We start from the raw sequence: 24,564 nt of genomic DNA on the forward strand, positions 1-24,564 counted from the left end.
TAGATTTGGAATCAGGAATTCATCTACATGTGTTCCAATCCATCCTCAGAAAGTTACTAGCTGTGTGACCCTGGGCAAGTCACTTAACACGGTTTGTCTCAGTTCCCCATCTGTAAAATGACCTGGAGAAGAAAATGGCAGATAACTTCAGGATCTTTGCCAGGAAAACATTAAATGGCATTATGGGGAGTTGGACATGACTGAACGTAACTTAACAATAATCTCATCTGTAAGATGAAAATACTAAATTAGCTATGATTCCAGTCCTTCCAGCCCTAAATTTATGACCTTGTAATCATATGATCCTAAGAGAAGTGTAGGATAACAATGTACAGTGAAATATCAATACAAAGCCATATGTCCCAAAAGTCTTAGTGCATTTTAAAGTTTTGATAGTATAAAATTTTCAAAAGTCAGATAAGATACAGAGGGTATTCTTGGCCAATTGTGTATTGAATTAATGACATATGAAGTCCCTTCAAAACTCCTAAGTTTCTCTAGTGATAACACATCCTTTCGAGTCTATTTCAGTCTCTGTAATGGTGGAGCATCCAGACAACCAGACTCTATTTCTCATCACAAAAGATGACAAACAAGAGTAAGTGTTCAATTTCATTGTTTATTCCAACAAATTCTTCCTAACATTGCTTTAAGAGCTGTGGGATTTTATATGTCTGGTACATCCCAGATTCTCAACTCTTGTTATATGAGTCTGTTTCAGATATTGTACTCCATGTTTCTATTTTGGAATCTTTAAAAATTGTACAACTCCCTGAGCATCAGAGTCTTCTAAACAGAGTTATAAAACTTGAATAATTTTTAGAACCAAATAAATTTTAACAAACGCATATAATTAAAAAATACACACTAAATATATTTCCATATTGATAAATCATAGCTACCTAGTTTGTTCCACTTCCATGACCACTCTTCAGCACCTGCATATGTAAGCTTAGTGAATTAGAAAAAATATATTAATATCTATACCTATATTAACATCTATATCTAATATCTATATTAATATGTATATTTATTATTTATTTATTATTTATTAACATATTAATATCTATATTTATATTTCCAAATTTACGATGTCTTACTCAAATGTCATAGCATACCATGTATTATTAGGAACCCTCTCCTATTTGTCATTGGGGAAACAGAAGAAAACATATTCTGGGACCCTAGATACTGGAAAAGTTTACAGCTTTGCATAGGTTTACCTCTACTTGAGAACTCTTTCTATATGTTCAAAATTCTGTTCACTCTCATTATGAGTTTAATATGTCTGGGGATCTTTTGAGCTAAGAGTAAATTGTGTCCAATGGCAGCATATTTAGCGTTAAATTTTTTTTAATGCTTTTGAACATTTTTTATATGATTATTGATACTTTGCATTTCTTTTTTTGAAATTCATTCATAATATTCACCTAATTTCATATCATTCATAACATTTCTAATATGAAAAACTTTTTTGTCTTATAGATTTATGTTAGTTATACATGTAGTTAGATGTCAGACCTCAATATGAAATGTTTGATTCAAATATTTTTCCTAATCCCTATTATAGTTACATTAATTTTGTTGATATAAAATCCTCTTAAATTTGTTTGTTTAGCCTTCCATTCTTTCCTCTATCCTTTATTTGATTGAATTTCCCCCTTACCATAGTTGTGAAAAATATCACTGCATAAACTTCATATTTTAACAGTGGCATTTAGATCACTTACACATTTAGAATATATTACTGCATAAACTGTAAGATGTTACCCAAAATCATCTCTTGGTTTGAATAGCAAGACCATATTTTCTCACAAAATGAGATTGGCCATGGAAATAGCATGATTTCCTATAAATTTAATTTTTGTTCCATTTTAAGTTCTCAACTACCTCCCTCGCTCCCTCTTACCCCCATCCCACACTAGACAAGGTCACAGACATATGGACATACACAAAAATATGGATATGTAAAACCATAATATGCATGTTTCTATTTATCAGTTCCTTCTCTGGAGATAAATAGCATTTTCCATTATTATTTGTAATAGCTCAATACAAATTTTTAAAAATAATCTAATAGGAATAGCATTGAATAAATATATTAGTTTATGTAAAACTGTCATTTTTATTATTTATCATATGTTATCATTGATTATATTGGCTCTATCCACCCATGAACAAGAAATATTTCTTGAAGCATTTAAATCTGACTCTATTTATATAAAAAATGTTTTATAGTAATGTTCATATACTTTCTGGTTTTGTCTTGGCAGGTATACTCTTGAGTATTTTATGATTCCCTTGCTATTTTACATGAGTTGTCTCTTCCTATTTCTTCTTGTAGGATTTTGATTGTGATATATAGAAATGTTGATGATTTATATGGGTTTACTTTGCATCTACTACTTGAATAAAAGTATTTATTGTTTCAAAAAGTATTTTAGTAGAATCTCCTGCATTTTCCAACTATATTACCATATCATCAGAAAAAAAGAGATCAATTTATTACCTCACTGCTTTTCTTATTCCTTTAATTTTTCCTTCCTTTATTGCTATTGCTGGTGTTTAATAATAGTTATGATGGGCATCTTTGTTTCACTCCTGACCTTACTGGGAAGGTTTTTTCACCTATCCTCATTTCAGAAGATTCTTGTTGATAGTTTAAGTAGATACTTTAAAAAAATACTCATTTAGAACTTAAATACAAGAAGATAAAAAACATTTCCATGTACCTAAGACAACACAAAAAGAAGATTCAATATAAAACCATAAATTTTCATTTTGCACAATTTATTGAAAAAAATATATGTAATAAAAACTACAGTTCATTTTGAAACCTACCCTGCTTTTTCTGTGCTTTGTTCTGAGTTTTCTTTTGTTCTCTGCTGTGCACTTTTCCCCTCTCTTTCTCCTCCCTAGAGAAATCTACCATTAGACACAAATATACGTATTCATGTAAAACCATACTAGATATATTTCTCTTCACCAGTTCTTTCTCTGGATGTAAATAGCCTTTTCCTTAATAGTTTCTTTCTAGTTGATTTGGGTCACAATACTCAAAATAACAATCCTTCAAAGTTGTTCCTAAAATAATATTGCTATTACTATGTACAATATCTCCTTGGTTCTGCACTTTTCACTATTCATTATTTCAAACAAGTCTTTCCAAGTTTTTCTAAAATCAGCTTGTTCATCATCACAGCAATATCTCATTACAATCATATACCACAGTTTGTTTCACCATTCCCCTGTTGATACACATTCCCTTAATTTCTAGGTTTTTGCCACCACAGAGGTAGTAGAACATATAGGCCCTTTTCCGTTTTCCCTGACATCCTTGGGAAATAGACCTGTTAGTGCTATTGCTGAATCAAAGGATGTGCACGGTTTTATAACTCTTTGGGCACAAAACAGATTGTTCTCCAAAGTGGATGGCTCAGTCCACAGTTCCATCAACAGTGAAATTGTGCCCCAATTTTTCCACATCCCCTCCAACATTTGTCATTTTCCATTTCTATCATTTTAGCCAATCTAATAGGTGTGCTAAGATATCTCAAATTTGTTTTAATTTGCATTCTCTAATCAATAATGTTTTAGAGCATTTTTTCATATTACTATATATAGCTTTTGTTTCCTCATCAAAAAACTGACTGTTCATATCCTTTGACTATTGATTAATTGTAGAATGACTAGTATTCTTTTAAATTTGACTCTGTTCTCTATGTATTTGAGAAATAAGGCCTTTATCAGAAAAAAACTTGCTGTAAAAGTTGCTTTCAAGGTTTCTGTTTTCCTTCTGATCTTAGTTGCACTGGCTTTGCTTATGCAAAAACTTTTTAATTTGATGTAATAAAATTATCTCTATCTGCTGTTTAGTTGTAAATTCTTCCCTTCTCCACAGATATGATAGGTAAACTACTACTTGTTCTACTAATTTGCTTATGATGTCACCCTTTATGTCTACGTCACGTGCACATTTTTTATCTTTTCTTGGTATATGGGGTGAGATGTTGGTCTGTGCCTACTCTTTGCCATACTATCTTCTAGTTTTTCCATTTGACTACTTTTGTCAAATAGTGAATTCTTGCCCCAGAACCTGGAGTTCTGGGGTTTTTCAAAGAGTTATAATATTCTTACACATTTTGTTGAAAAGGTTTTGAGGCACCAGTTGGAAACCACTGTCTCAAAGTGTTGGTAACTTGGTGCACTGACAAGTGGATTGTCTTGGTCAGAGTCACAAAGTCAGTAGTATGTGTTAGAGCTAAGACTTGAACACAGCTCTTTCAGGCTCTGAGGCTAACTTTTATACTAACCATCCAAAGAGAAGAAACATTCATTTGAATATTAAAACTTTGAATTTCAAAAAATGAAACATTATACTGCCAGTAGTTTTGAGTTTCTTTTATTTTATTCACCAGATTGTTTTGGATTTTTTGGGATGGATCTGACTTTTTGAGTGTTTCAAGGTAGCTGATAATTTTTCTCTTTTTTTCATACTATACTCTGTAAAGGCTGTTATTTGTGTCAGTTTCTCTTCGAGCTGTCTGCCCTCTTCTACTTCAACTTTTCCTTTCTTCTCTCTGTTCCCTTCCTCCCCCACCATCCCTAACTTCCAAACTGAGAAATAACTCACTTTAAGTATTATATTTCATACCCATGCAAATGAAGATACTGGTCTTTGGAAGACTGAATCAGAGTTGTCACGGCAATATCTCTTGAGGTCATGAGAAAGCTCCTTGATGCTGTATCCTGCGCCTCTCAGTCTGGTTTCCAGTAACTGGGGAAAAAAATTGAAAGCTCCCTTTACCACCATGCCCCTTCTTTAATTGGTCAAAAAAAGATACTTTTGATGATCATATCCTCAGTTGGACTTGGAAGTACTGTATTCTTGGGTGTGTTCTGAACTGGTATCTATTCGCCTTTGAACCCCTTCTCTTTAGAGTCTCTCTCTAGAGTAGACAAGAAACATTTTGCTTCTTTCAAAAGTTTGGGAACTGAGGAGTATGCATGTACCCTCAATTTTAGACTTTCTTGACTTTTTTTAAAGAAAAGCAATCCAAAACATTCTTTCAGTATCTTATACAGCCCTGGCACAGCTTCTTTATCACTCTCTCCCCCCACTTCTAATGTCTCTGCCCCGACATATATTTAGACCCTATTTGTGTTCCTATAAGAGTTGCAAGCATAGACTTGCCTTTTGATTGGTCATAAGGATGGCATGGGGCAGCTAGGTGGTGCAGTGGATAGAGCACCAGTGCAAGAGACAGGAGGACTTGAGTTCAAAAATCTCACCTCAGACACTTAACACTCACTAGATGTGTGACTTTGGGCAAGTCACTCAACCCCAATTGTCTCATGCTGGGTCATCTCCAGTCATCCTGATGAATATCTGGTCGCAGGATTCAGATGGCTCTGGAGAAGTGAGGCTGGTGACCTGCACAGCCCTCCCTCACTCAAAATAAAGTCAAGTGCAAGTCATGTCATTATTTCTCTGATGGCATGGTCTTTGACAACAAAGGATGAACACACATATTACAGTAGTAATTTACTAATGTGTCCTGCATACCTAACTTATTCTATTGATCCATCACTCTGTTTCTTAGCCAATACCAAATAGTTTTCATGATTAGTACTTAATAATATAGTTTTCAATCTGATACAACTAGGCAACCTTCCTTTGCATTTTTTTCATAATCACATTTATATTCTTGAACTTTGGTTCCTCAAGATAAATTTTGTTCTTGTTTTTAATACTGTTATAAAATAATTTTTGGTAGTTTGGTATAGCACTGAATAAATAAATTAATTTAGGCAGAATTGTGACTTTATTAGCTCAGCCTACCTATGAATATTTTCCTAATCATTCAGATATGGTTTTATCTGTGTGAAAAGTATTCTTTTAGTTGCATTCATAGTGTTCCTGGGTTTGTCTTGCCAAGTAGACTTCCAAATATTTTATATTGTCTGCAATTATTTTAAATGGAACTTCTCTTTCTGTCTCTAACTGCTGGATTTTACTGGCAATATATAGAAATGCTGATAATTTGTGTAGGTTTATTTTAGAAGATCAGAGGTGAAACAACGATGTACAACATCACTGCTGTTATTCAATATTACACTAGAAATGTTAGCTTTAGCAATAAAAGAAAGAAACTGATGGAATTAGAATAGGCAGTGAGGAAACAAAAATGTCATTTTATGCAGATGATAAGATAGTATTCTGAGAGAATCTTGGAGAATCATCTAAAATTATTTGAAATAATTAACAACTTTAGCAAAGTTTCAGGATATAAAATAAATCCATATACTGATCTGTGCTATAACTGTCTTACCTGAATACCTATCTTAAGCTGGAAAATTGTTTCACTCTGTCGTTTGTAGGTTCTGTCACTTCAGAATCTGTTTAGAGGCTTGACTGAACATTTTTTTCTGAGGAAAACTGGAGAGAGAAGGAGAGTTCCTGCCTTTTCTCCATGATCTTTCTATATTTTTGTAAGTATTCTTCCATTTCACTTGCATTATTAAATTTATTGGCATATAGATGGGCAAAATAATTCCTAGTAATTCCTAAAGATTTCCTCTTCCTTAGTAGTATAGTCATCCCTTTCATTTTTGACACTAGTGATTTGGTTTTCTTTTATTATCCTAGTAATCAATGATTTATTTTATTTTTTTAATAAAATCAACTCCTAATTTTATTTATTAATTCAGTGATTTTCTTACATTCAATTTTATTTATCTCATGTTCAATTTATAGGATTTCTAATCTGATGTATTTGTGTCTGTCCACTGAGACAATCAATGTATTTGTGAGCCACCAACCCCATTTTCATAGTTGAAGCAGAGTAATCAGAAGTCTACCTCAATGAATATCTCAGACTGATACAATAGGGAGATTTTCAACTCTTTGTCTGTAAGACCCTTTCAATGTACTCTGTTATGAGAGACTTAGAAAACTTCTGAGTCATTTGGATACATACCAAGCATCTGTCTGGTTATAGGAAATTGGGGAATCTGTGAAATGGAACTCTGGAACATCACCTTGATAAACAGCTTCTTCCTTATTGGAATACTCCAGGATAGCAGGTCCCCTGAGCTTGTATGTGCTGCCATCACTTTCCTGTACCTGGTGGCCATGGCTAGCAATGGTCTTCTACTCCTGTTGATTGCTACGGACAATAGACTCCATGTACCCATGTACTTCTTGCTCAGCCAACTCTCACTTATGGACCTACTTTTCACATCTATTGTTGCCCCCAAGACATTGGTAGATTACCTGTGTGGACAAAATACCATCTCTTTTACAGGCTGTTGGCTTCAGATGTTTCTGGCACTGACAGTTGGAATTGCAGAAGACATACTGCTGGCTTTCATGGCATATGACCGCTATGTGGCCATTCATCACCCTTTGAATTATATGGTCTTAATGAGACCAACAGTTTGTTGTTCAATGGTGGCTATATCCTGGCTCTTAGCATCTCTGAGTGCTCTTGTGTACACCATCTATACTATGCATTTTCCTTTCTGTAGAAACCAAGAGATTCACCACCTTCTCTGTGAAATACTTCCATTACTAAAGCTTGCATGTGCTGACACTTCACAGTATGAATTCATGGTACACACAATGGGTGTGACCTTCCTTGTGATCCCCCTCTCTGCTATTCTTGCTTCTTATACTTTAGTCTTGATTGCTGTGTTCCACATGCCCTCAGCACAAGGGAGACAGAAAGCTCTTCTTACCTGCTCATCCCACCTGACAGTGGTTGGGCTGTATTATGGAGCTGCCATGGTCATGTATGTCCTGCCCAGTGCCTACCACATCCCTCAGCAAGATAATATCATCTCTGTTTTCTACACCATTGTCACTCCAGCTCTGAATCCCCTAATCTACAGCCTGAGGAACAAAGATGTGCTGGGGGCCCTGAAGAAGGTAATAGGGAAAGAGCCCTCATAGCTGAAATGGTAACATCTGAATAAGTATGGAGTATTTTGTTCTTAGTAATGAGACATGACTCTCTATTGGAATTTGAATTCTCCATCCTGTTTCTGCCACTTTGGGAAATTGGTTTGGATGCTGTTTAAACCCACAATCTGAGTTCATTCTTTTATCCTTTCCTACTCTTGCTTTGGTCCCTATAGAGCAGATGGACTTAGTTCTTAGACTTTCATTTATGTGACATTATTAAATTTCTCTTTTTGATCTGATCTTAATAGTACTATATTGCACCCATAACATCAGGGTCAATTGTTTAAATTTTTTTTTTTACAAACTGACTATAATATATGTAATGATAACAATTTGACAAATTCAAAACCCTTGTTCTGAGTAACATATAAGGAATCTCTAGATTAAAGGCAGTGGAACATCAGCGACCAAAAGGGAATGCCTAATATTTTTTCTAAACGCAAAGTTTAACATTCTAAATATTTTTTCTCCACAGATCCAATTATCCTTTTTCCCCTTTTCTTTATAATTTATGGAATTAAACAAACATTTCCAGAACACAGTACAATAAAAAAAACCTGATTCCTTATGAATCTGCAAATCTACTATGCACAACTTGCTATTCTTTCAAATATACGGCCAAATCATCTTGTAAGTTTATTTTTTTCCTCCTTCCCCACCTCACCCTAGAGATGGTTACCATTAGATAAAAATATGCAGGTAGGTAAGTGTATGTGTGTGTGCACGTGTGTGCGTGTGTGTGTGTGTGTTTGTGAAAATTATTCCGTACATACTTCTGTTTATCAGCTCTTTCTCTGGTTGCAGATGATGTCTTTCTTCACAAGTCCTTTATAATTAATTTGGGTAGTTATAATAGTTGAAATAACTTACCTGCTCTAAATTGGTCTTAAAACAATACTACTGTTATTGTGTACATCATTCTCTTGGTTTTACTCATTTAATTTTTCATTATTTCATGGAAGACTTTCCAATGTTTTTCTAAAATCACTGAGAACAGGGAAGAGCCAAGATGCAGAGTGAGAGCAAATACTCACCTAAACTCTTAGATAAAATCCTTCAGATACCTCTAAAAAGAGAATTTGACCAAATTTTGGAGGTGCAGAATCCAATAGGAGACAGACTGTAGCAGATTCACAAACCAGGACAGACTGGAAGGTAGATGGGAAGGATCTGTTCCACAGGGGTGGAGAAGCATACAGCCCACAGCACAGGGCATCCACCACCACAACATTTGATATTCCGTAAGGCAAAGGAGCTGGGACTGCAACCAAGGATCAATTAGTCAGGAAAGTTCAGCATAACATTTCAGAAAAGGAGATGGAGGTTCAATGAAATAAGGAATTTCCAGACTTTTCTGATAAAAGTCAGAACTCAATAGAAAATTCGATCTTCAAATGCAGGTCTCAAGATTGGCATAAAAAGTTGAACAGGGGAACAGAAGAACTTGTTACTAAATTTGGGCAAACTGTTTACCTTCCTAGAAGGGAAGATGATACTTACTAATCTTGAGAATTTTATATCCATTATGAAATATAAAAGGGATATACATAGATAGAGGGAGAGGGTATAAAGTAAAAGATGTGATGATAAAAATGTGATTTAAGCATGAAAAGGTATTGTAACAGGAGATGTGAAAAGGAGGAACTACAAAATGGTAAATTACATCAGAGGTAGAAGTACAAAATTATATTCCAGTAGAGGGAAAGAGGAGAGGGAGATAAGCATTTTCTGAGAAGTACTCTCATCTGATTTGGTTCTATGAGGGAATAACAAACTTAATTAAGCATATAAATCTAACTAGCTCAATAAGCATAAGGAGGGGAAGAAAGAAAGAAATGGGAGGGGAGGGCAAAAGGGAGGGGAAAAGTAGTAATGATAAAGGAGAGTAAAAGGGAGGGGGGCTGAAAGAAGGAAGGGAAGACTGTGGGAGGTGGTGGTCAAAAATTAAAACTCTATTGTAGCAGGGAAGGGATAAAGGGGAAATAAAAGCACTAATGGCAGGAAAGAGGATGGAGGGAAAGACACAGATAGTAATCATAACTGTGAAAGTCAATGGGATGAACTCTCCCATAAAACAGAGACAGATAGCAGAATGGATTAAAAGCCAAAATCTAACAATATGTTGTTTACAAGAAACACATGTGAAATGGGGAGATACATACATTTCACATGAGTTTCTTGTGAAGGTGAAAAATTAGAGCAGAATATTTTGTGCTTCAGCTGAAGTAAGAAAAGCAGGGGTAGTAATCCTAATCTCAGACAAACCAAAAGCAGAAATAGATATAATCAAAAGAGATGAGGAAGGTTACCATATCCTGCTAAAAGACCCCATAAACAACGAAGTAATATGAATAAACATATATGTTCCAAGTGGTATAGCACCCAAATTCTTAGAAGAAAAGTCAAGGGAGTTACAGGAAGAAAAAGACAGCAAAATTATACTAGTGGGGGACTACAACTCCCCCTCTCTGAACTTGATAAATCTAACCTCAAAATAAACAAGAAAGTTAAGGAGGTGACTAAAACTCTGGATAAAGTAGATATGATAGATCTCTGGAGAAAACTGAATGGGGATAGAAAGGAATATACCTTTTTCTCAGTGGTACATGGCACATATACAGAAATTGACCATATTCTATGACATAAAAATCTCATAATCCATTGGAAAAAGGCAGAGATGGTCAGAATCCTTCTCAGATCATAATGCACTAAAAATTATATGTAATAAAAGGCCCATGGAAGGATAGAACAAAAATTAATTGGAAACTAAATAATCCAGTGCTAAAGAAGGAATAGGTAAAACAACAAATCATAGAAACAATCAACAACTTCATTCAAGAAAATGACAATAATGAGACAACCTAGCAAATCTTATGGGATAGTGCAAAAGTAGTTCTTAGGGAAAGCTTCATGTCTTTGAACGCCTACATGAATAAAAGAGAGAAAGAGGAGATCAATAAATTGGGCATGCAGGTGAAAAAGCTCAAAAAGGAACAAATTGAAAATCTCCAAGAAAATATCACATTAGAAATACTGAAAATCAAAGAAGAGATTAATAAAATTGAATTTAAGAAAACTGTTGAATTAATAAGTAAAATAAATAGTTGCTTTTATGAAAAAAGCAATAAAATTGATAAACTTTTGGTCAAATTGATTAAAAAAAAGAAAGAAAAAACTCAAATTACCAATATCAAAAATGAAAATGGTGAACTCACCTTCAATGAGGAGGAAATTAAAACATTAATTAAAAATTACTTTGCCCAACTCTATGCCCATATATTCAACAATCTAAATGAGATGGATTAAGAGAAGAGGAAGTTGAATACTTAAATAACCTCATCTCAGAACAAGCCATCAATGAACTCCCTAAGATCAACATCTCCAGGGCTGGTTGGATTTCCAGGTGAATCCTATCAAACATTTAAAAAACAGTTAATGCCAATGAATGTTACATAGACTAATTGGGAAAATTGAGGAAGAAGTCCTTTCAAATTCTTTTCATGATACAAATTTGGTTTTAATATCTAAACCAGGAAGAGTCAAAAGAAAGAAAGCCAATTATAGACCAATTTCTCTAATGAATATAGATGTAAAAATTTTAAATAAGATTTTAACCAAATAATACAGCAACTTATCATGAGAATAATGTATTATGATCAGGTAGGATTCATGCCAGCAATGCAGGATTGGTTCAAAATTAGGAAACCTATTAGCATTACTTATCATATCAAGAACAAACCTAACAGGAAACACATGATTATCTCAATAGATGCAGAAAAATCTTTTGACAAAACACAACACCCATTCCTATAAAAACAATGGGGAGAGCATAGGAATAAATGGAACTTTCCATAAAATAATAAGTAGTATCTGCCTAAAACTTTCAACAAGCAATACTGAACACAATATCCAATGGGGAAAAGTTAGATGCATTTCTAGTAAGATCAGGGGTGAAACAAGGATGTCCATTATCACCACTATTATTCAATATGGTACCAGAAATGTTAGCTGTAGCAATAAGAGAAGAAAAAAAAAATTGAAAGATTACAACCGTCAAAGAAGAAACAAAGTTATTACTCTTTGCAGATGATATGATGATACACTTAGAGATTCCTAGAAGATGATAAATATTGGAGAAGATGTGGGAGAGTTGGAGCACTAATGCATTATTGGTGGAGCGGTGAGCCGATTCAACCATTCAGGAGAGCAATATGGAATTATGCCCAAAGGGCTACAAAAATGTGCATACCCTTTGACCCAGCAATCCCTCTGCTTAGGACTGTGTCCCAGAGAGAACCTAAAAATGGAAAAAGATCCCACAAGTATAAAAATATTTATAGCAACACTCTTTGTGGTGGCCAAAAACTGGAAATCAAGTGGATGCCCATCAATTGGGGAATGGCTGAATAAATTGTGGTATATGAATGTAATGGAATACTATTTTGCTATAAGAAATGATGAACAGGAAGACTTCAGAGAGGCCTGGAAACACTTATATGATCTGATGTTGAGTGAAAGAAGCAGAACCAGGAGAACTTTGTACACACCAACAACCACAGTGTGGGAGGATTTTTTCTGGTAGACTTAAAACTTCATTGTAATGCAAGAACTTAAAAAATTCCCAGTGGTGCTTTAAGGCAAAATGCTTTCCCCATCCAGAGAAACAACTATGGAATTCAATCGCAGAATTTAGCAAATCATTTTCTTTTGTATTACGTTTTGGTTTGTTATATGATTTCTCCCATTCATTTTAATTCTTCTATGCAACATGACCATGGTGAAAATGCATTTAATATGAATGTATGTAAAGAACCTAAATAAAATTGCATGCCATCTCGAGGAAGGAGGAGGGAGGTAGGGAGGCAGGAGGGGGAGGGAGAGAAAAAAATGTAAGTTATATAATAGTGATTGTAAAACACTTAAATAAAACTTAAAAAATCTCATATCTAAAAAAGAAAAACCTGGAAAAACTAAAAAATAAATAAAATCACTGAGCACATAATTTCTTACAGCACAGTGGTATTCCATCACTATCATATCTCAGAATTTGTTCAGGGATCCCCCAATTGATGGACATCTCTGCAATTTTCAGTTCTTTGCCACCAAAAGAGAGCTACTATAAACATTTCTGAACATATACGTTCTTTTGCTTATTCTCTAATACCTTTGGAAATAGACTAAGCAGTGATACTACAGGGTCAAAGGGTATAGGTATTTTAATAATTCTTTAGGCGTAATTAGAAGTTGCTCTCCAAAATGGTTTGATCAGTTTACAGTTCTACTAGCAATGAATTATTGCTATTTCCACGACACCATCCAACGTGTCACTTTCCCCTTCTATCATTTTAGCCAGTCTGGTAGGTGAAAATGATAACTCAAGTTTCTTTTTCTGCATTTTTCTAACCAATAATCATTTAGAGCATTTTTTCATATGACTATAAATTGTTTTGATTTCTCCATCAGAAATCTGTTCATATCCTTTGGCCGTTTATCAACTGGAGAATGTCTCAAATTCTAATAAATTTGACAAAGGTCTTTATATATTTTAAACATGAAACTTTTATCTAATCAACTATCTGCAAAACTCTACTCCTCCAACTTACTGTTTTTCCTCTGATCATGGCTGCATTTGTTTTATTTTTACAAGACCTTTTAAATTTAATGTGTTCAAAATTATCCATTTTGAACCTAACTTTGCTCTCTATTTCTTCCTTCTTCAAAGTTGTTTGCATATCCATAAGACAAGTAGGTAATATATTCTGTGTTCCTCAAACTTTGTTGTAAAATATCTCTTTATATCTAGACCATGTATCCATTTTGATATTGTCTTGGTAAATGGTGTAAGATGGTCTATACTCAGTCCCTGCCATATTGCTTTCTTGCTTTCCCAATAATTTTTTTTTTACCAAATAATGAGTTCTTATCCTAAATCTTAAGACTTTATAATTATTAAATACAAGGTTATTATGTTTCCTTGTTGCTGAAAATTTTGTCTATTCTGTTCCATTGATCTGCCTTTCTGATTCTCAGCCAATACCAGATTGTTTCCATAATCACTGCCTTATAATACAGTTTATGATCTGGCATTGCTAAAACTCCTTCCTTTATATTTTGGCTCACTGTTTCTTTTAATATTCTTGATTCTTTGTTTTTCCAAATGAATTTTATTGTTTTTTTTCTAATTCACATTCAAAATTATAAGTACTATTTGTGAAATTCCCCTCATCTTATTTTTACTCATTATGTTTCTTCTCAGCTTATCTTTGCACCCAATCACAGTTATCTTAACTTTTTACCTTACCCACCTATTCCTTATTTTAGTCAGCACTCTAAAAGTCCCTCCCTTATCTATTCACCCTACCCAACTAATCTTAATCTGTATACCCTTCTAAAAGTCTCTCCCACATCCTATCGCCCAGTTTTTCACCTCTAGTAGTTCAGAAGACTTCTAAACCTTTTTAGATGTATAGGTTGTCTCCTATTCAATCTAGATGAGAGTTAGATTCCAGTATTACTAGTCCTTCACCCTTACCTGCTTCTTGTATAATAGTTATTCCTTTCATGCCCTCATTGCATGAGATGATTTCTCCTTTCATCCTTTTCCTACTCAATTATTTTAAGAATCAACTCAGTATACTGAACTCAGACCCAGCCTTTCTTTCAAACTATCTGAATAATGATCCCAGTTTCAAGAATATTATTACTAAAAATAATTACTAATTACAACTATTAATAATATTTTCACATATCATAAGTAAACAAGTTTACCTTATTCAGTACCTTATAATTATTATTTATTGATTTCTTTTGAATCTTTTATATCAACTTTTCCATTGAGTCCTGGTCTTTTTTTTTTTTTTAACAACTGTGTGAAATTCTTTCAGTTCATCAGATGTTCATCTTTTTTTCATTCAGAATTATACTCAATTTTGTTAGATAAGCTATTTTTGGATACAATCCCAGCTCCTTTGCTCTTAAAAATATAATGTTCTAAGACCTGTAGTCATTTAGCACAGAAGCTGCTAGGTCTTGTGAAATCCTCTTTGTTTTTCTGCAGTATTTAAATTGTTTTTTGCTGTTGCTTACTGAATTTTCTCTTTAACCTGGTAATTTTGAAACTTCACTATGACCTTTCTATAAGTTTTCTTCTTAGCATTTCTTTGAGGTGGTGCTCTTTCTATTTCTACTTTACCTTTTTGTTCTAGAACTTCAGGGCAGTTTTTCTTAATAAATTTGTTGTAATATTGTATGCAGATTCTTTTTTTTTAATCATAACTGTTAAGTAGTTAGAGAATTCTTATATTGCCTCACCTCAAACTGTTTTCCAGATCAGTTGTTTTTATATGAACATGTTTCAGATTGTCTCCTGTTTTTCTAGTTTTATTATAGCTTGTTATCCAATAACATCATTTGATTCCACTTACCCAAGTCGAGTTTTCAAGGAGTCATTTTCTTCCTCAAGATTTTGTTTCTCTTTTTTCAGTTGGTTAACTTTCTTTTCATAATTTTCTTGAATTGCTTTTTTTCCCATAATTTTTACTCATTTATATAGATTATGCAGAATTTTGCTGAGTGATTACTAATGACTGATATTTTAATTGCTACGTATGCAAATTCTTGGTTTTTGTCACTTTTTTTTTAGACAAATAACGAGGGTCAAACTTCTCTCTGCTAAGGCAGCCCAGTCTACTCTGTCCCTCTACAAATTACATCTTTTGTTCCAAGGCCTGTAGTCTAGGACCAAGCAGAAAAAGTCTGCAGACCTCCATTTATGCTGTATGAATCTTATATGTACCTATTTATTTATATATTTTCACTCACCTTATAAAGCAAATTCTTTGAGTTCAGGAATTCTTTTTTTGCCTTTTCTAATAAATGTAACACTTAACAAGGTTCCTGGCATATATGCTAATAAACACTTGTTAATAGAGTGACCATTTCTTCTTCCACAGAATAGCCTTCCAATTACATATCTTCTCTCTTTCAATAGAAGCATCCCTGGTTTCTTTAATGAGTTCTCATTGTGACTTCCACTCCTGGTATGGTGAAGTAAAAAGAGTCCTGGATTTGGCATCAGAGAACATGCATTTGAATTCTGGTTCTGCCATTTACCACCAAGTGACCTTGGAAAAGTCATTTAGTTTCTCTAGGTCTCAGTTTTTTGTTCACTATAAAAAAGAGGATGTTGTACCAGATCACTTCTATAATCCCTTTCAGTTTAAAATCTGTGATCAAGCAATCTCTTCAAAAGCTTGGTTGTCCTCTTCTGGACAGTCTCTGTCTTGACACTGCCTTTCTTAAAATGTGGTCCCTAAATTAAACAAAATTAGAATGGGGAAGAATTGAGTGGGGATATTTCTTCCCTCATTCTTGACACTAAGCTCCTCTTGGGGCAGCTAGGTGGCACAGTGGATAGATTAGCAGATAAACAGGCCATAGAGTCAAGGAAAACTAAGTTCAAATGCATCCTTTGACATATTAACTATGTGATCCTGAGCAAGTCACTCACTTCTGTTTGCTTCACTTTCCTTATCTATAAAAATGAGGTGCATAAGGAAAAGAAAAATCACTCTAGTATCTTTGCCGAAGAAACTCCAAGTGGAGTCACAAATATTCAGAAATGACTAAACAGCAAAAATAAATGAATGCTTCTCTTAAAGCTCCCTAAGATCACATTAGCTTTGGTAGGTGCCATATTAAATTGCTGACTCATACTGTACTTTCTGTCCATTGAAATCTTAGCTTTTCTTTGAAGGAAAACCCATATCACTGCTATTCTGTGCCAGTAAAGTTTATTTGTTGAAGTTGACTTAGATGAAAGCCTAAAGATGTAGTCAGTGTCCTAGATGTTTCACATTGTATAGGCTAAAGAGGTCTGGGTTCTTCACTATACTTGTCAGTTGTCTTATGAATTTTTTTTTTTAACGTTTAATCTCAGCTGCATTTTATTTGTGCAGTTAAGCAATACGATCCAAAGTCTACATTTGATCTTCTGTGAGTTTCTATAGCCCTTGTTTGGAGATGAACTCTTTCCTTTTCCATGGATCTGCAAGGTTATTTCTTCCTCACTCCTCTAATTTGTTTATGATGTGAACTTTGATATCTAGGTCACATATCTATTTATAGCTTATTTTGATATGTAGTGTGAGATCTAAACCTAACTCTTGCCAGATTGTTGTACGATTTTCCCAGAAGTTTTTGTTTTTGTTTTTGTCAAATAGTTAGTCTTTACTCCAGTAACTGGGGTATTTGATTTCATCAAATGTTGGATGAATTGGGATGTTTGCTTTGGAAGGTTGTGTGCCTAATCTTTTCTATTGATAGACGTATTTTGCTTTAAACAAAGATCCAGTACTATTCTTCCCACTGTTGTCTTTATATCACTTGAGATTATCAACATCTTGTTTTTCTATATAATATTTTTTTCTAGATCTATACAAATTCTTTTTCTTGTTCGATATGGCACAGAATAGGTAGACAGACAGACAGACAGAAAGGGAGATTTAAATTTTGCTCTTGAGTTTCTTTTGTGACCCCATTCAAGGCTTTCTAGGTAGAAATACTGGAGTGGTTTGCCATTTCCTTCTCCAATTCATTTTGCAGATGAGGAATCTGAGGCAAACAGGGTTAAGTGACTTGCCCAGACTCACAGAGCTGTAAGTGTCTGAGGCCAGATTTGGACTCATGAAGATGAGTTCCTGATTCCAAGCCTAGTGCTCTATGCACTGTGACACCTAAGTGCCCATAGATTTAGATAGCATTGTAACTTTTATTTGATTAGCTTGGCCTACACATGAACAATTACTACTTATCCAATTATTTATGCATTTATGCATCCAATTTTTAGGCAAAAGAATTTTTTATAATTGTGCACATATATATATATGTATATACATGTATGTATATATGTAATTCCCGTGTGTATCTAGGCAGTTAGATTCACAAGTCTTTTATATTTTTGTTGTTCAGTTGTGTCCAACTCTTCACAATCTCATGAACCATAGTACACGAACACTGTCCACGAGGTTTACTTGGCAAAGATACTGGACTGATTTGCTATTTCATTCTCCAATGGCTTAACGCAAATGGATGTTGAGGGACATGCCCAGGAACACACAGGTAGTGAGTATCTGAGCCTGGATTTGAATGGAGGACTTCCTGACTCCAGGCCCAGGGCTGTATCTACTCTGCAACTGCCTCCAAATATTCCATATACTCTGTAATTATTTTAAATGGAATTTCTTCTATCTTTTTCTGCTGGGTTTTGTTGATGATTTGTGTGTATTTATTACATATCCTGCAACTTTGCTGAAGTTATAAATTGCTTCAACTACTTTTTGTTGGTTCTCTAGGGCTCTCTAAGTACAATATTACATAATCTTCATAAAAGTGTTTGTTTCCTATTTGCCCATGCTTATTCCTTCAATTTCTTTTTTTTAAAAATTTTCTTTTTATTTTCTTTATTTTTAGCACAGTTTATAACAGATAAAGCAATTCAGACTTTTGGTCAGGTGATGTATCTTTTTAAAGGATTTACGATACTGGCCACAAAAGAATTTTTTTTTTAAACATTAACCAACTGAGACACAGATAATATTTATGTTGCTAACTTCACAAGCTCTTGACCTAATTGTCTCCACAGTATTACTAAGAATTAAAGGACCCTAACTTAACGTTGCTGGTCTAAAGTCCTATGCCTAATAGCTTAATTTTAGACAACCTCGGATACTCCCCTATCCATAATCTATAATTGAATAGATCTGGTATTAAGCTTACAAACCTTTTGACTATAGGAAATTGCCACCAATAGTAAGGACATTGCAGGGATACAATATCTCCCCGACTTCATGTCAGTTCCAGGCAGGATTAGATTACCCACTAGCATTCACTCAGGCTTGAAGTCTACCAGGTGTGAGTGGGGAAACTGAGTCAGTAGAATCCCACCTCAGCCCATGCTGAACAGCTGCTCTCCCACCCTTCCCTTGAGATCACCTATGCAGTTCATACCAGCATTTCATCAGCTTACTGGCATCATGTATTGGAGGCTCAGATCCCCTTTCTTGTTACCCATCCCTGGAGTTAGACTCAGAAGAACATTCACTTAATAGTCCCATAGCATCTAAAAATGGCAAGTTCCAATAACCAAGTTTCAGATATGATTATAGTTTCACTTTGGCTAAGGAACATCTTTTGAGGCAAGTCTTAAGTGGCTTGCATGTCTTTCTATACATGTCCTAGTTCCTGGTTAATTGGCAATCATATAATCAAATTTACCATTAAAACCTTGACTTTTCCATCAATGCCAAATTTTACCTGAGGTTATCTTCCTCTAGAAAATTTAGACTTTAATTCTTTTCTCCAAATTAAAGATGTCATTGATTTATTCTCAGTAATTAATTCAGTCTATTGTTTTAAAACTAATTGCTTTTACCTCACTATATAACATGTCCAATTTTTCTCTCCATCACTCCCCTCCCCCCACTTCCTAATACCTTGCATTCTGATTACTCCTTCCCTCAATGTACCCTCCCCTCCAACACACCTCACCCCTCTCCTATCCCCATCTTCTCTCTTTTCTTGCAGGGCAAAATGAATTTCCATACCCCTATCCCTGTGGTTCTTGTTTCCCTATTACATGCAATAAAAATTATCAGTATTTGTTTCTAATACTTTAAATTCCAACTTGTCTCCCTTGCCCCCTCCCTCCCCAGCCCCCCTGAGAAGGAGCAATTCAATACAGACTAAATACGTGTTGTTTTGCAAAAGACTTCCATAGTACTCATGTTGTGTAATACTAATTATATTGCTCTCTGTCCTACCCTATCCCCTTTTATCTCCCCCCCACTACAATTGACCTTGTCCCTTCTCGAAAGTGTCTATTTCTAGTGACTCCCTTCTCCCATTTGCCCTCCCTTCTAACATTCCCCTCGCTCCACTTGTCTCCTCCTCTCCTACTTTCCTGTGGTGTATATAAATTTTCATATCAAATTTAGTGAGCATGTTATTCCCTCCTTCAGCCACATGTGGGGAGAGTAGCTTTATTCCCCACCCCACCCCCCTTCTCCCTTATTTCTTTAATTTGCTGGAAGTGAGTCGGTGAAGTGGTCATAGCCCAAGAAGCAGGTTTAGATTCAATTTCCGTCATTTTGGGGCAATTCTGGGCCTAGAAGAGTAAAGATTTGCCAGCCTTCTGGAGATATGTTTGGGGTACTCTTGACAAGAATGGGCAGCCTCTAACAATGGTCTCCATTTTGAGGAAAAGGACAGGATCCTGAACAGAATTGAGGAGGGGGCAGCTGCAGCAAGGCCGGGACCTGCTGGTCTGAATGACTCAGGTCACAGTTCTGCTTTCTGGCTGGAGAAGGCCACCAATTATATTTTTTAAGGAATTATTTTCTACAGTCAATTTTTGGCCTTCTTTTTCCAAGTTGTTGAGGCCTTGAGAAGTTAAATGGATTGCCAAGAGCCACACAGCTCTTAAAAGGAATGGCCAAGAATCCAATCCAGATTAGTAGATTCCAAGTTTAGGACTTCTCTGATTATACAATATTCTTTTTGTACAGATATTAAAATGTGGTTGATAGAAAAAAAATCACTAAAAATGACAGAGGATGGAGAGTTTGTGAATAATTAGTTATATAGACTCAATATTCAACCTTATCAAAATTAGTAAAAAGAATCAAAAAGTCATAGATCATATTATTAGAAGCAATCTGAAGAGATTATCCAGAAAGAACATTGTCTTCATCCCTCCTACTTTTGTGGAACTTAGGTGTTATACTTTTTTACATTTAAAACATTATACAGTATTCATAATAAATAATGACAATAGCTAGTATACTGCCTGGTATGTGCTAAGTGCATTACAAGTACTACCTCATTTGATTCTCACCATAACAATGGAAGTTAAGTACCATTAATATTCTCATTGCACAACTGAGGAAACGGAGGCAAAAGAGGTTATACGACTTGCCTAAAATCACACAGCTAATAAGTATCTGAAATAGAATTTGAACTTGTCTTTCTGACTCCAGCTCTGAAATTCCTGCATCCTCACAGAGTTAAATATACCTTAATCTCCCAAGACATTTCAGAACAAAATTTGAAGAAGCCTTGATTCACTGAAAAATTGAACCAGCCTCAGCAGTGCTAAACTGGTTTTGAGCTGGTCTAAACTGGTTTTTTACTAGTTTAAACTCGTTAAAACTGGATTGAACTGATTTAGGCCAGTTCAAACTGGTTTAAAGCATTTTGAGTGGTTATTAAAGTTTATTATTATTATTAAAGTAGTTGGTGCTGTTCTAAAGCAGTTTGGAGTCAACCTGGCTTCAATTGGTTTAGGCCTATTTGAATCACTTTTGATTGAATTGGACTGGTTTAAACTGCTCTAAACTGGTTTGGACTATTTGAACAGGTTTTTATCAGTTTGAACTGGTTTTCACCATTTATATTTAATTTAAGTTTACTATAGAGAAACTTTGATCAATGCAGTTTTAAACGTTTTAAACACATTGTTCTCTTTCATGTGGGGAACAGAAGACCATCAAGGAATTTTAAAAATTACTAGGAAATCAGACAAAAAATGAAAGCAGGGAATAGTCAATGGTTCTTCCTTCTCTTACTTACAACAAAATTCATTCTACACTCAACTTTTAGCTAGTCAGTTGGCATTCTTAAATTTTTACCGGATCAACAGAATTCACAATTTCTAGTTTTGGAGAGGAACCAGAGACTAAGAAATTATATGCGTTGTTTAGGGTCATTCAGTCAATATGTGTTAGGAAGGTTTCAAAACCAAGCTTTTTCTGACTCCAAAACTCTGTCAATTATCCTAAGCTTGTTCTCCTATTAAACATTTGTATATTATGAGATAAACAAAAACAAATCCTTATGCACAGATAAACACAAAGGGAGACAGAAGGCAAGGCAGAGATTAGTGACCAGTCTTTAAAGAAAAGAGTGCCAGTTTGACATGAAGAAAGTGAAAATATATTTTTAAATAAGCCCCATTGACAGGACCCATATTTAGAGAAGAGCCCAGAATGCAATTTTAAAGAAGAGCACTCAGAACACCAGAGTTACTCTCTTGCTTGTAAGTAGGTAAGGATGTCAGGGAAATTAGGTCAAGAAATGTACACTCTGGGACTCATTAAATCCCCTGACTCTGGTCCATGATTATGCAGTCTCAGGTAATCAAAAATGCCATCTGAACTGAGCTGAGGCACAGATCCAATCTGAAGAAGAGACATTTGATGGGACAGCAGAGCTACTCCTTCAGGAATACAATTCTTACTATTTTCATTCTTAAAAGATAATAAAACGTGAATACAGAAAGATTGATTTTAGCAATCTTTTTGCATTTCTCCCACTTCTCTTCCAACTATATATCACTTTATTCTCAAACCTTGGCAAATTCTGAGCTCCTCAAACTATAGACTTCTGGTAAGACAAGCAACTTCTTCCCTTTCCACACATGGGAGAAAGAGAAAGGCAGAGAGTGTATGCTATCTTAATGTAGCTTCTGTGTTGTGACCATACCTGTCCAATTAAATCATCAGAGAAGCCAAACATTACCAAAAATGGAAGCCCTCCTAACTATCTGATCACAGGAATCTGATCCCACATTCATGACTGGTCGAAAATACAAAATTTCCCCCATAAGTTTCCGCTTGATCACTTCAGAGTTTCAGCTAACCATAGAAGAGTCAGTGGAGTTGAGAACCAAATCACTTTCTCCATGAGAGGCAAATGAGGAACTATATGTTCTACCTCAGAGAATCACACAGAATCTGAATCTGCATTTGCTTTAGGGAGAGGAAATGAAGGGGTGGAGAAGTAGGAAGAACAGGATATAAAATTCTCTGTTTCAAATTAAGGAAGATGATAGCACAGGGTCTTCATAATGAAGAAGCCCCTGAAACCTGTATACATATCTTTGTTCCCTTGCCAACAAAATTTTCTAATGAGGCTCTCCTTTTCTTTTTCCTGATTATTGTGCAAAAGTGACAATAAACCCACTACTGATATTAGTTGTTTTCCATCTGAAGCAGAGTATAAATATTATAATCTCTAATGCCTTCTGAAGTCTCGCAGACAGCCACTGGCTGTCTATACACTCTAGTGCTATGTCTATAATATTATACTCCATTAAATAGTCTCTGAAAAGTCATTTTCCCAATCTCCCCCTGCTCCAAACCACCCTCCCACTCCAAAGAGGAAACAAGAGACAAGTTTCTATTTCCAGAAATATTTCTTTATTTCCCCTTTCATCTCCTCCAATTATGTTTACCATGGTAGGATGTGAAGGGGCAGGCAAAGGCAATAACTTTAAATGTGATTTTCACATATAAATTCCTTTTCCTGTAAGAACTGAATATATTCTCAAATGATGTTTTTATAGGTATGTGAGATTCCTCAGAATAACTCCACTCTTTAATCATTAGGATCACAGATTTAGAGCTCACCTAATCAAAACCCCTCATTTTAATCATGAAGGAACTCAGGACCATAGAAGTTTAACAATTTGCCCTAGCTTATATAGGTAGTATAGGGGTTCCTCTTCCCATGATACTTACTAGGTCTAGGTTATTCAAATTTGGCTGAGCAACAGATAAGGAAACTGAGTCAGAGAGAGGTTAAATGATTTGCTCAAGGCTGCATATAAACTAGTAAGTCTGTGAGGCAGAATTCAGATTCAGATCTCCCTTCCTCCAAGCCCAGGGCTATATCCACTATGCCACCTAGTAAACAACATGTAGATATTAGAACTCTATTTCATCCTCTTTCATTCTCTTATTTCACACTAATTTTCTTTATTCTAGATTTCCACCCACATACCTTGTTCATACATACATTAAAACGGTAAATTCCTTATCATCTTTATCAACATCTCATAATTCCATTGTACATTTTGATACTCTCTCAACCCCCCTAATCTCCCTATTTCTCAACATACTCATTTCATATGGTCTTCTTCCCCACCCCACTTTAGCCACAGGAAAAAAGATGATCATGTATTGATCTTGGCAATGTTACCATCCCAGTAAAGCCAATAGTCCTTGAAATAATAATCATTATCATAAGATTTAGCATTTATGTAACACTTTAAGATTTACAAAGTGTCATATATGAATGTGGATACCTGTATCTATGTGTATAGATACAGATATGCATACATTAACTCATTTGATCTTCTTGTCAATGCCATGAGGTAGGTGCTATTATTATTACCATGTAACAGATGAGAAAACTGAGGCTAAAAGAGTTAAGTTTCAGAGTTCCAAAAATGTAAATATCTGTTGCAAGATTTGAACTCATATCTTCCAGGCAGCAAGTCTATCAACTGAATGAACTAGTTGCTTAATAATGACATATTAAGCAATTAAATCTTACCTATCCTTTCATCTCTCCTAAAACATGTGGTAAAAATAACAGTATCCATGGTATTTCTTTTCTTCTCCTTACAAACTTCATTATAGAGTAGTCTCATTCATCCCAAAATTCCTATCATTTCTACTTGAGCAATTGCTTCCTCATCATTAGTCAAAATCAGGTCCAGCAAAGACAATCAATTTTGAGTTCCTTGGTGATTCTTCTGT

The 24,564-nt window shown here is 34.8% G+C and overlaps 1 protein-coding gene across 1 annotated transcript; it reads left to right on the forward strand.

Moving 5' to 3' along the window:
- Positions 1-7,021: 7,021 nt before the first annotated feature.
- On the forward strand, positions 7,022-7,954 carry LOC140527424 (olfactory receptor 2AG1-like). Its single transcript, XM_072644345.1, has one exon. It carries the CDS (start codon positions 7,022-7,024, stop codon positions 7,952-7,954), a length of 933 nt encoding a protein of 310 aa, XP_072500446.1.
- Positions 7,955-24,564: the final 16,610 nt, after the last annotated feature.

Source organism: Notamacropus eugenii, chromosome 1 (genome assembly GCF_028372415.1).
Source record: "Notamacropus eugenii isolate mMacEug1 chromosome 1, mMacEug1.pri_v2, whole genome shotgun sequence".
Taxonomy (NCBI): domain Eukaryota; kingdom Metazoa; phylum Chordata; class Mammalia; order Diprotodontia; family Macropodidae; genus Notamacropus; species Notamacropus eugenii.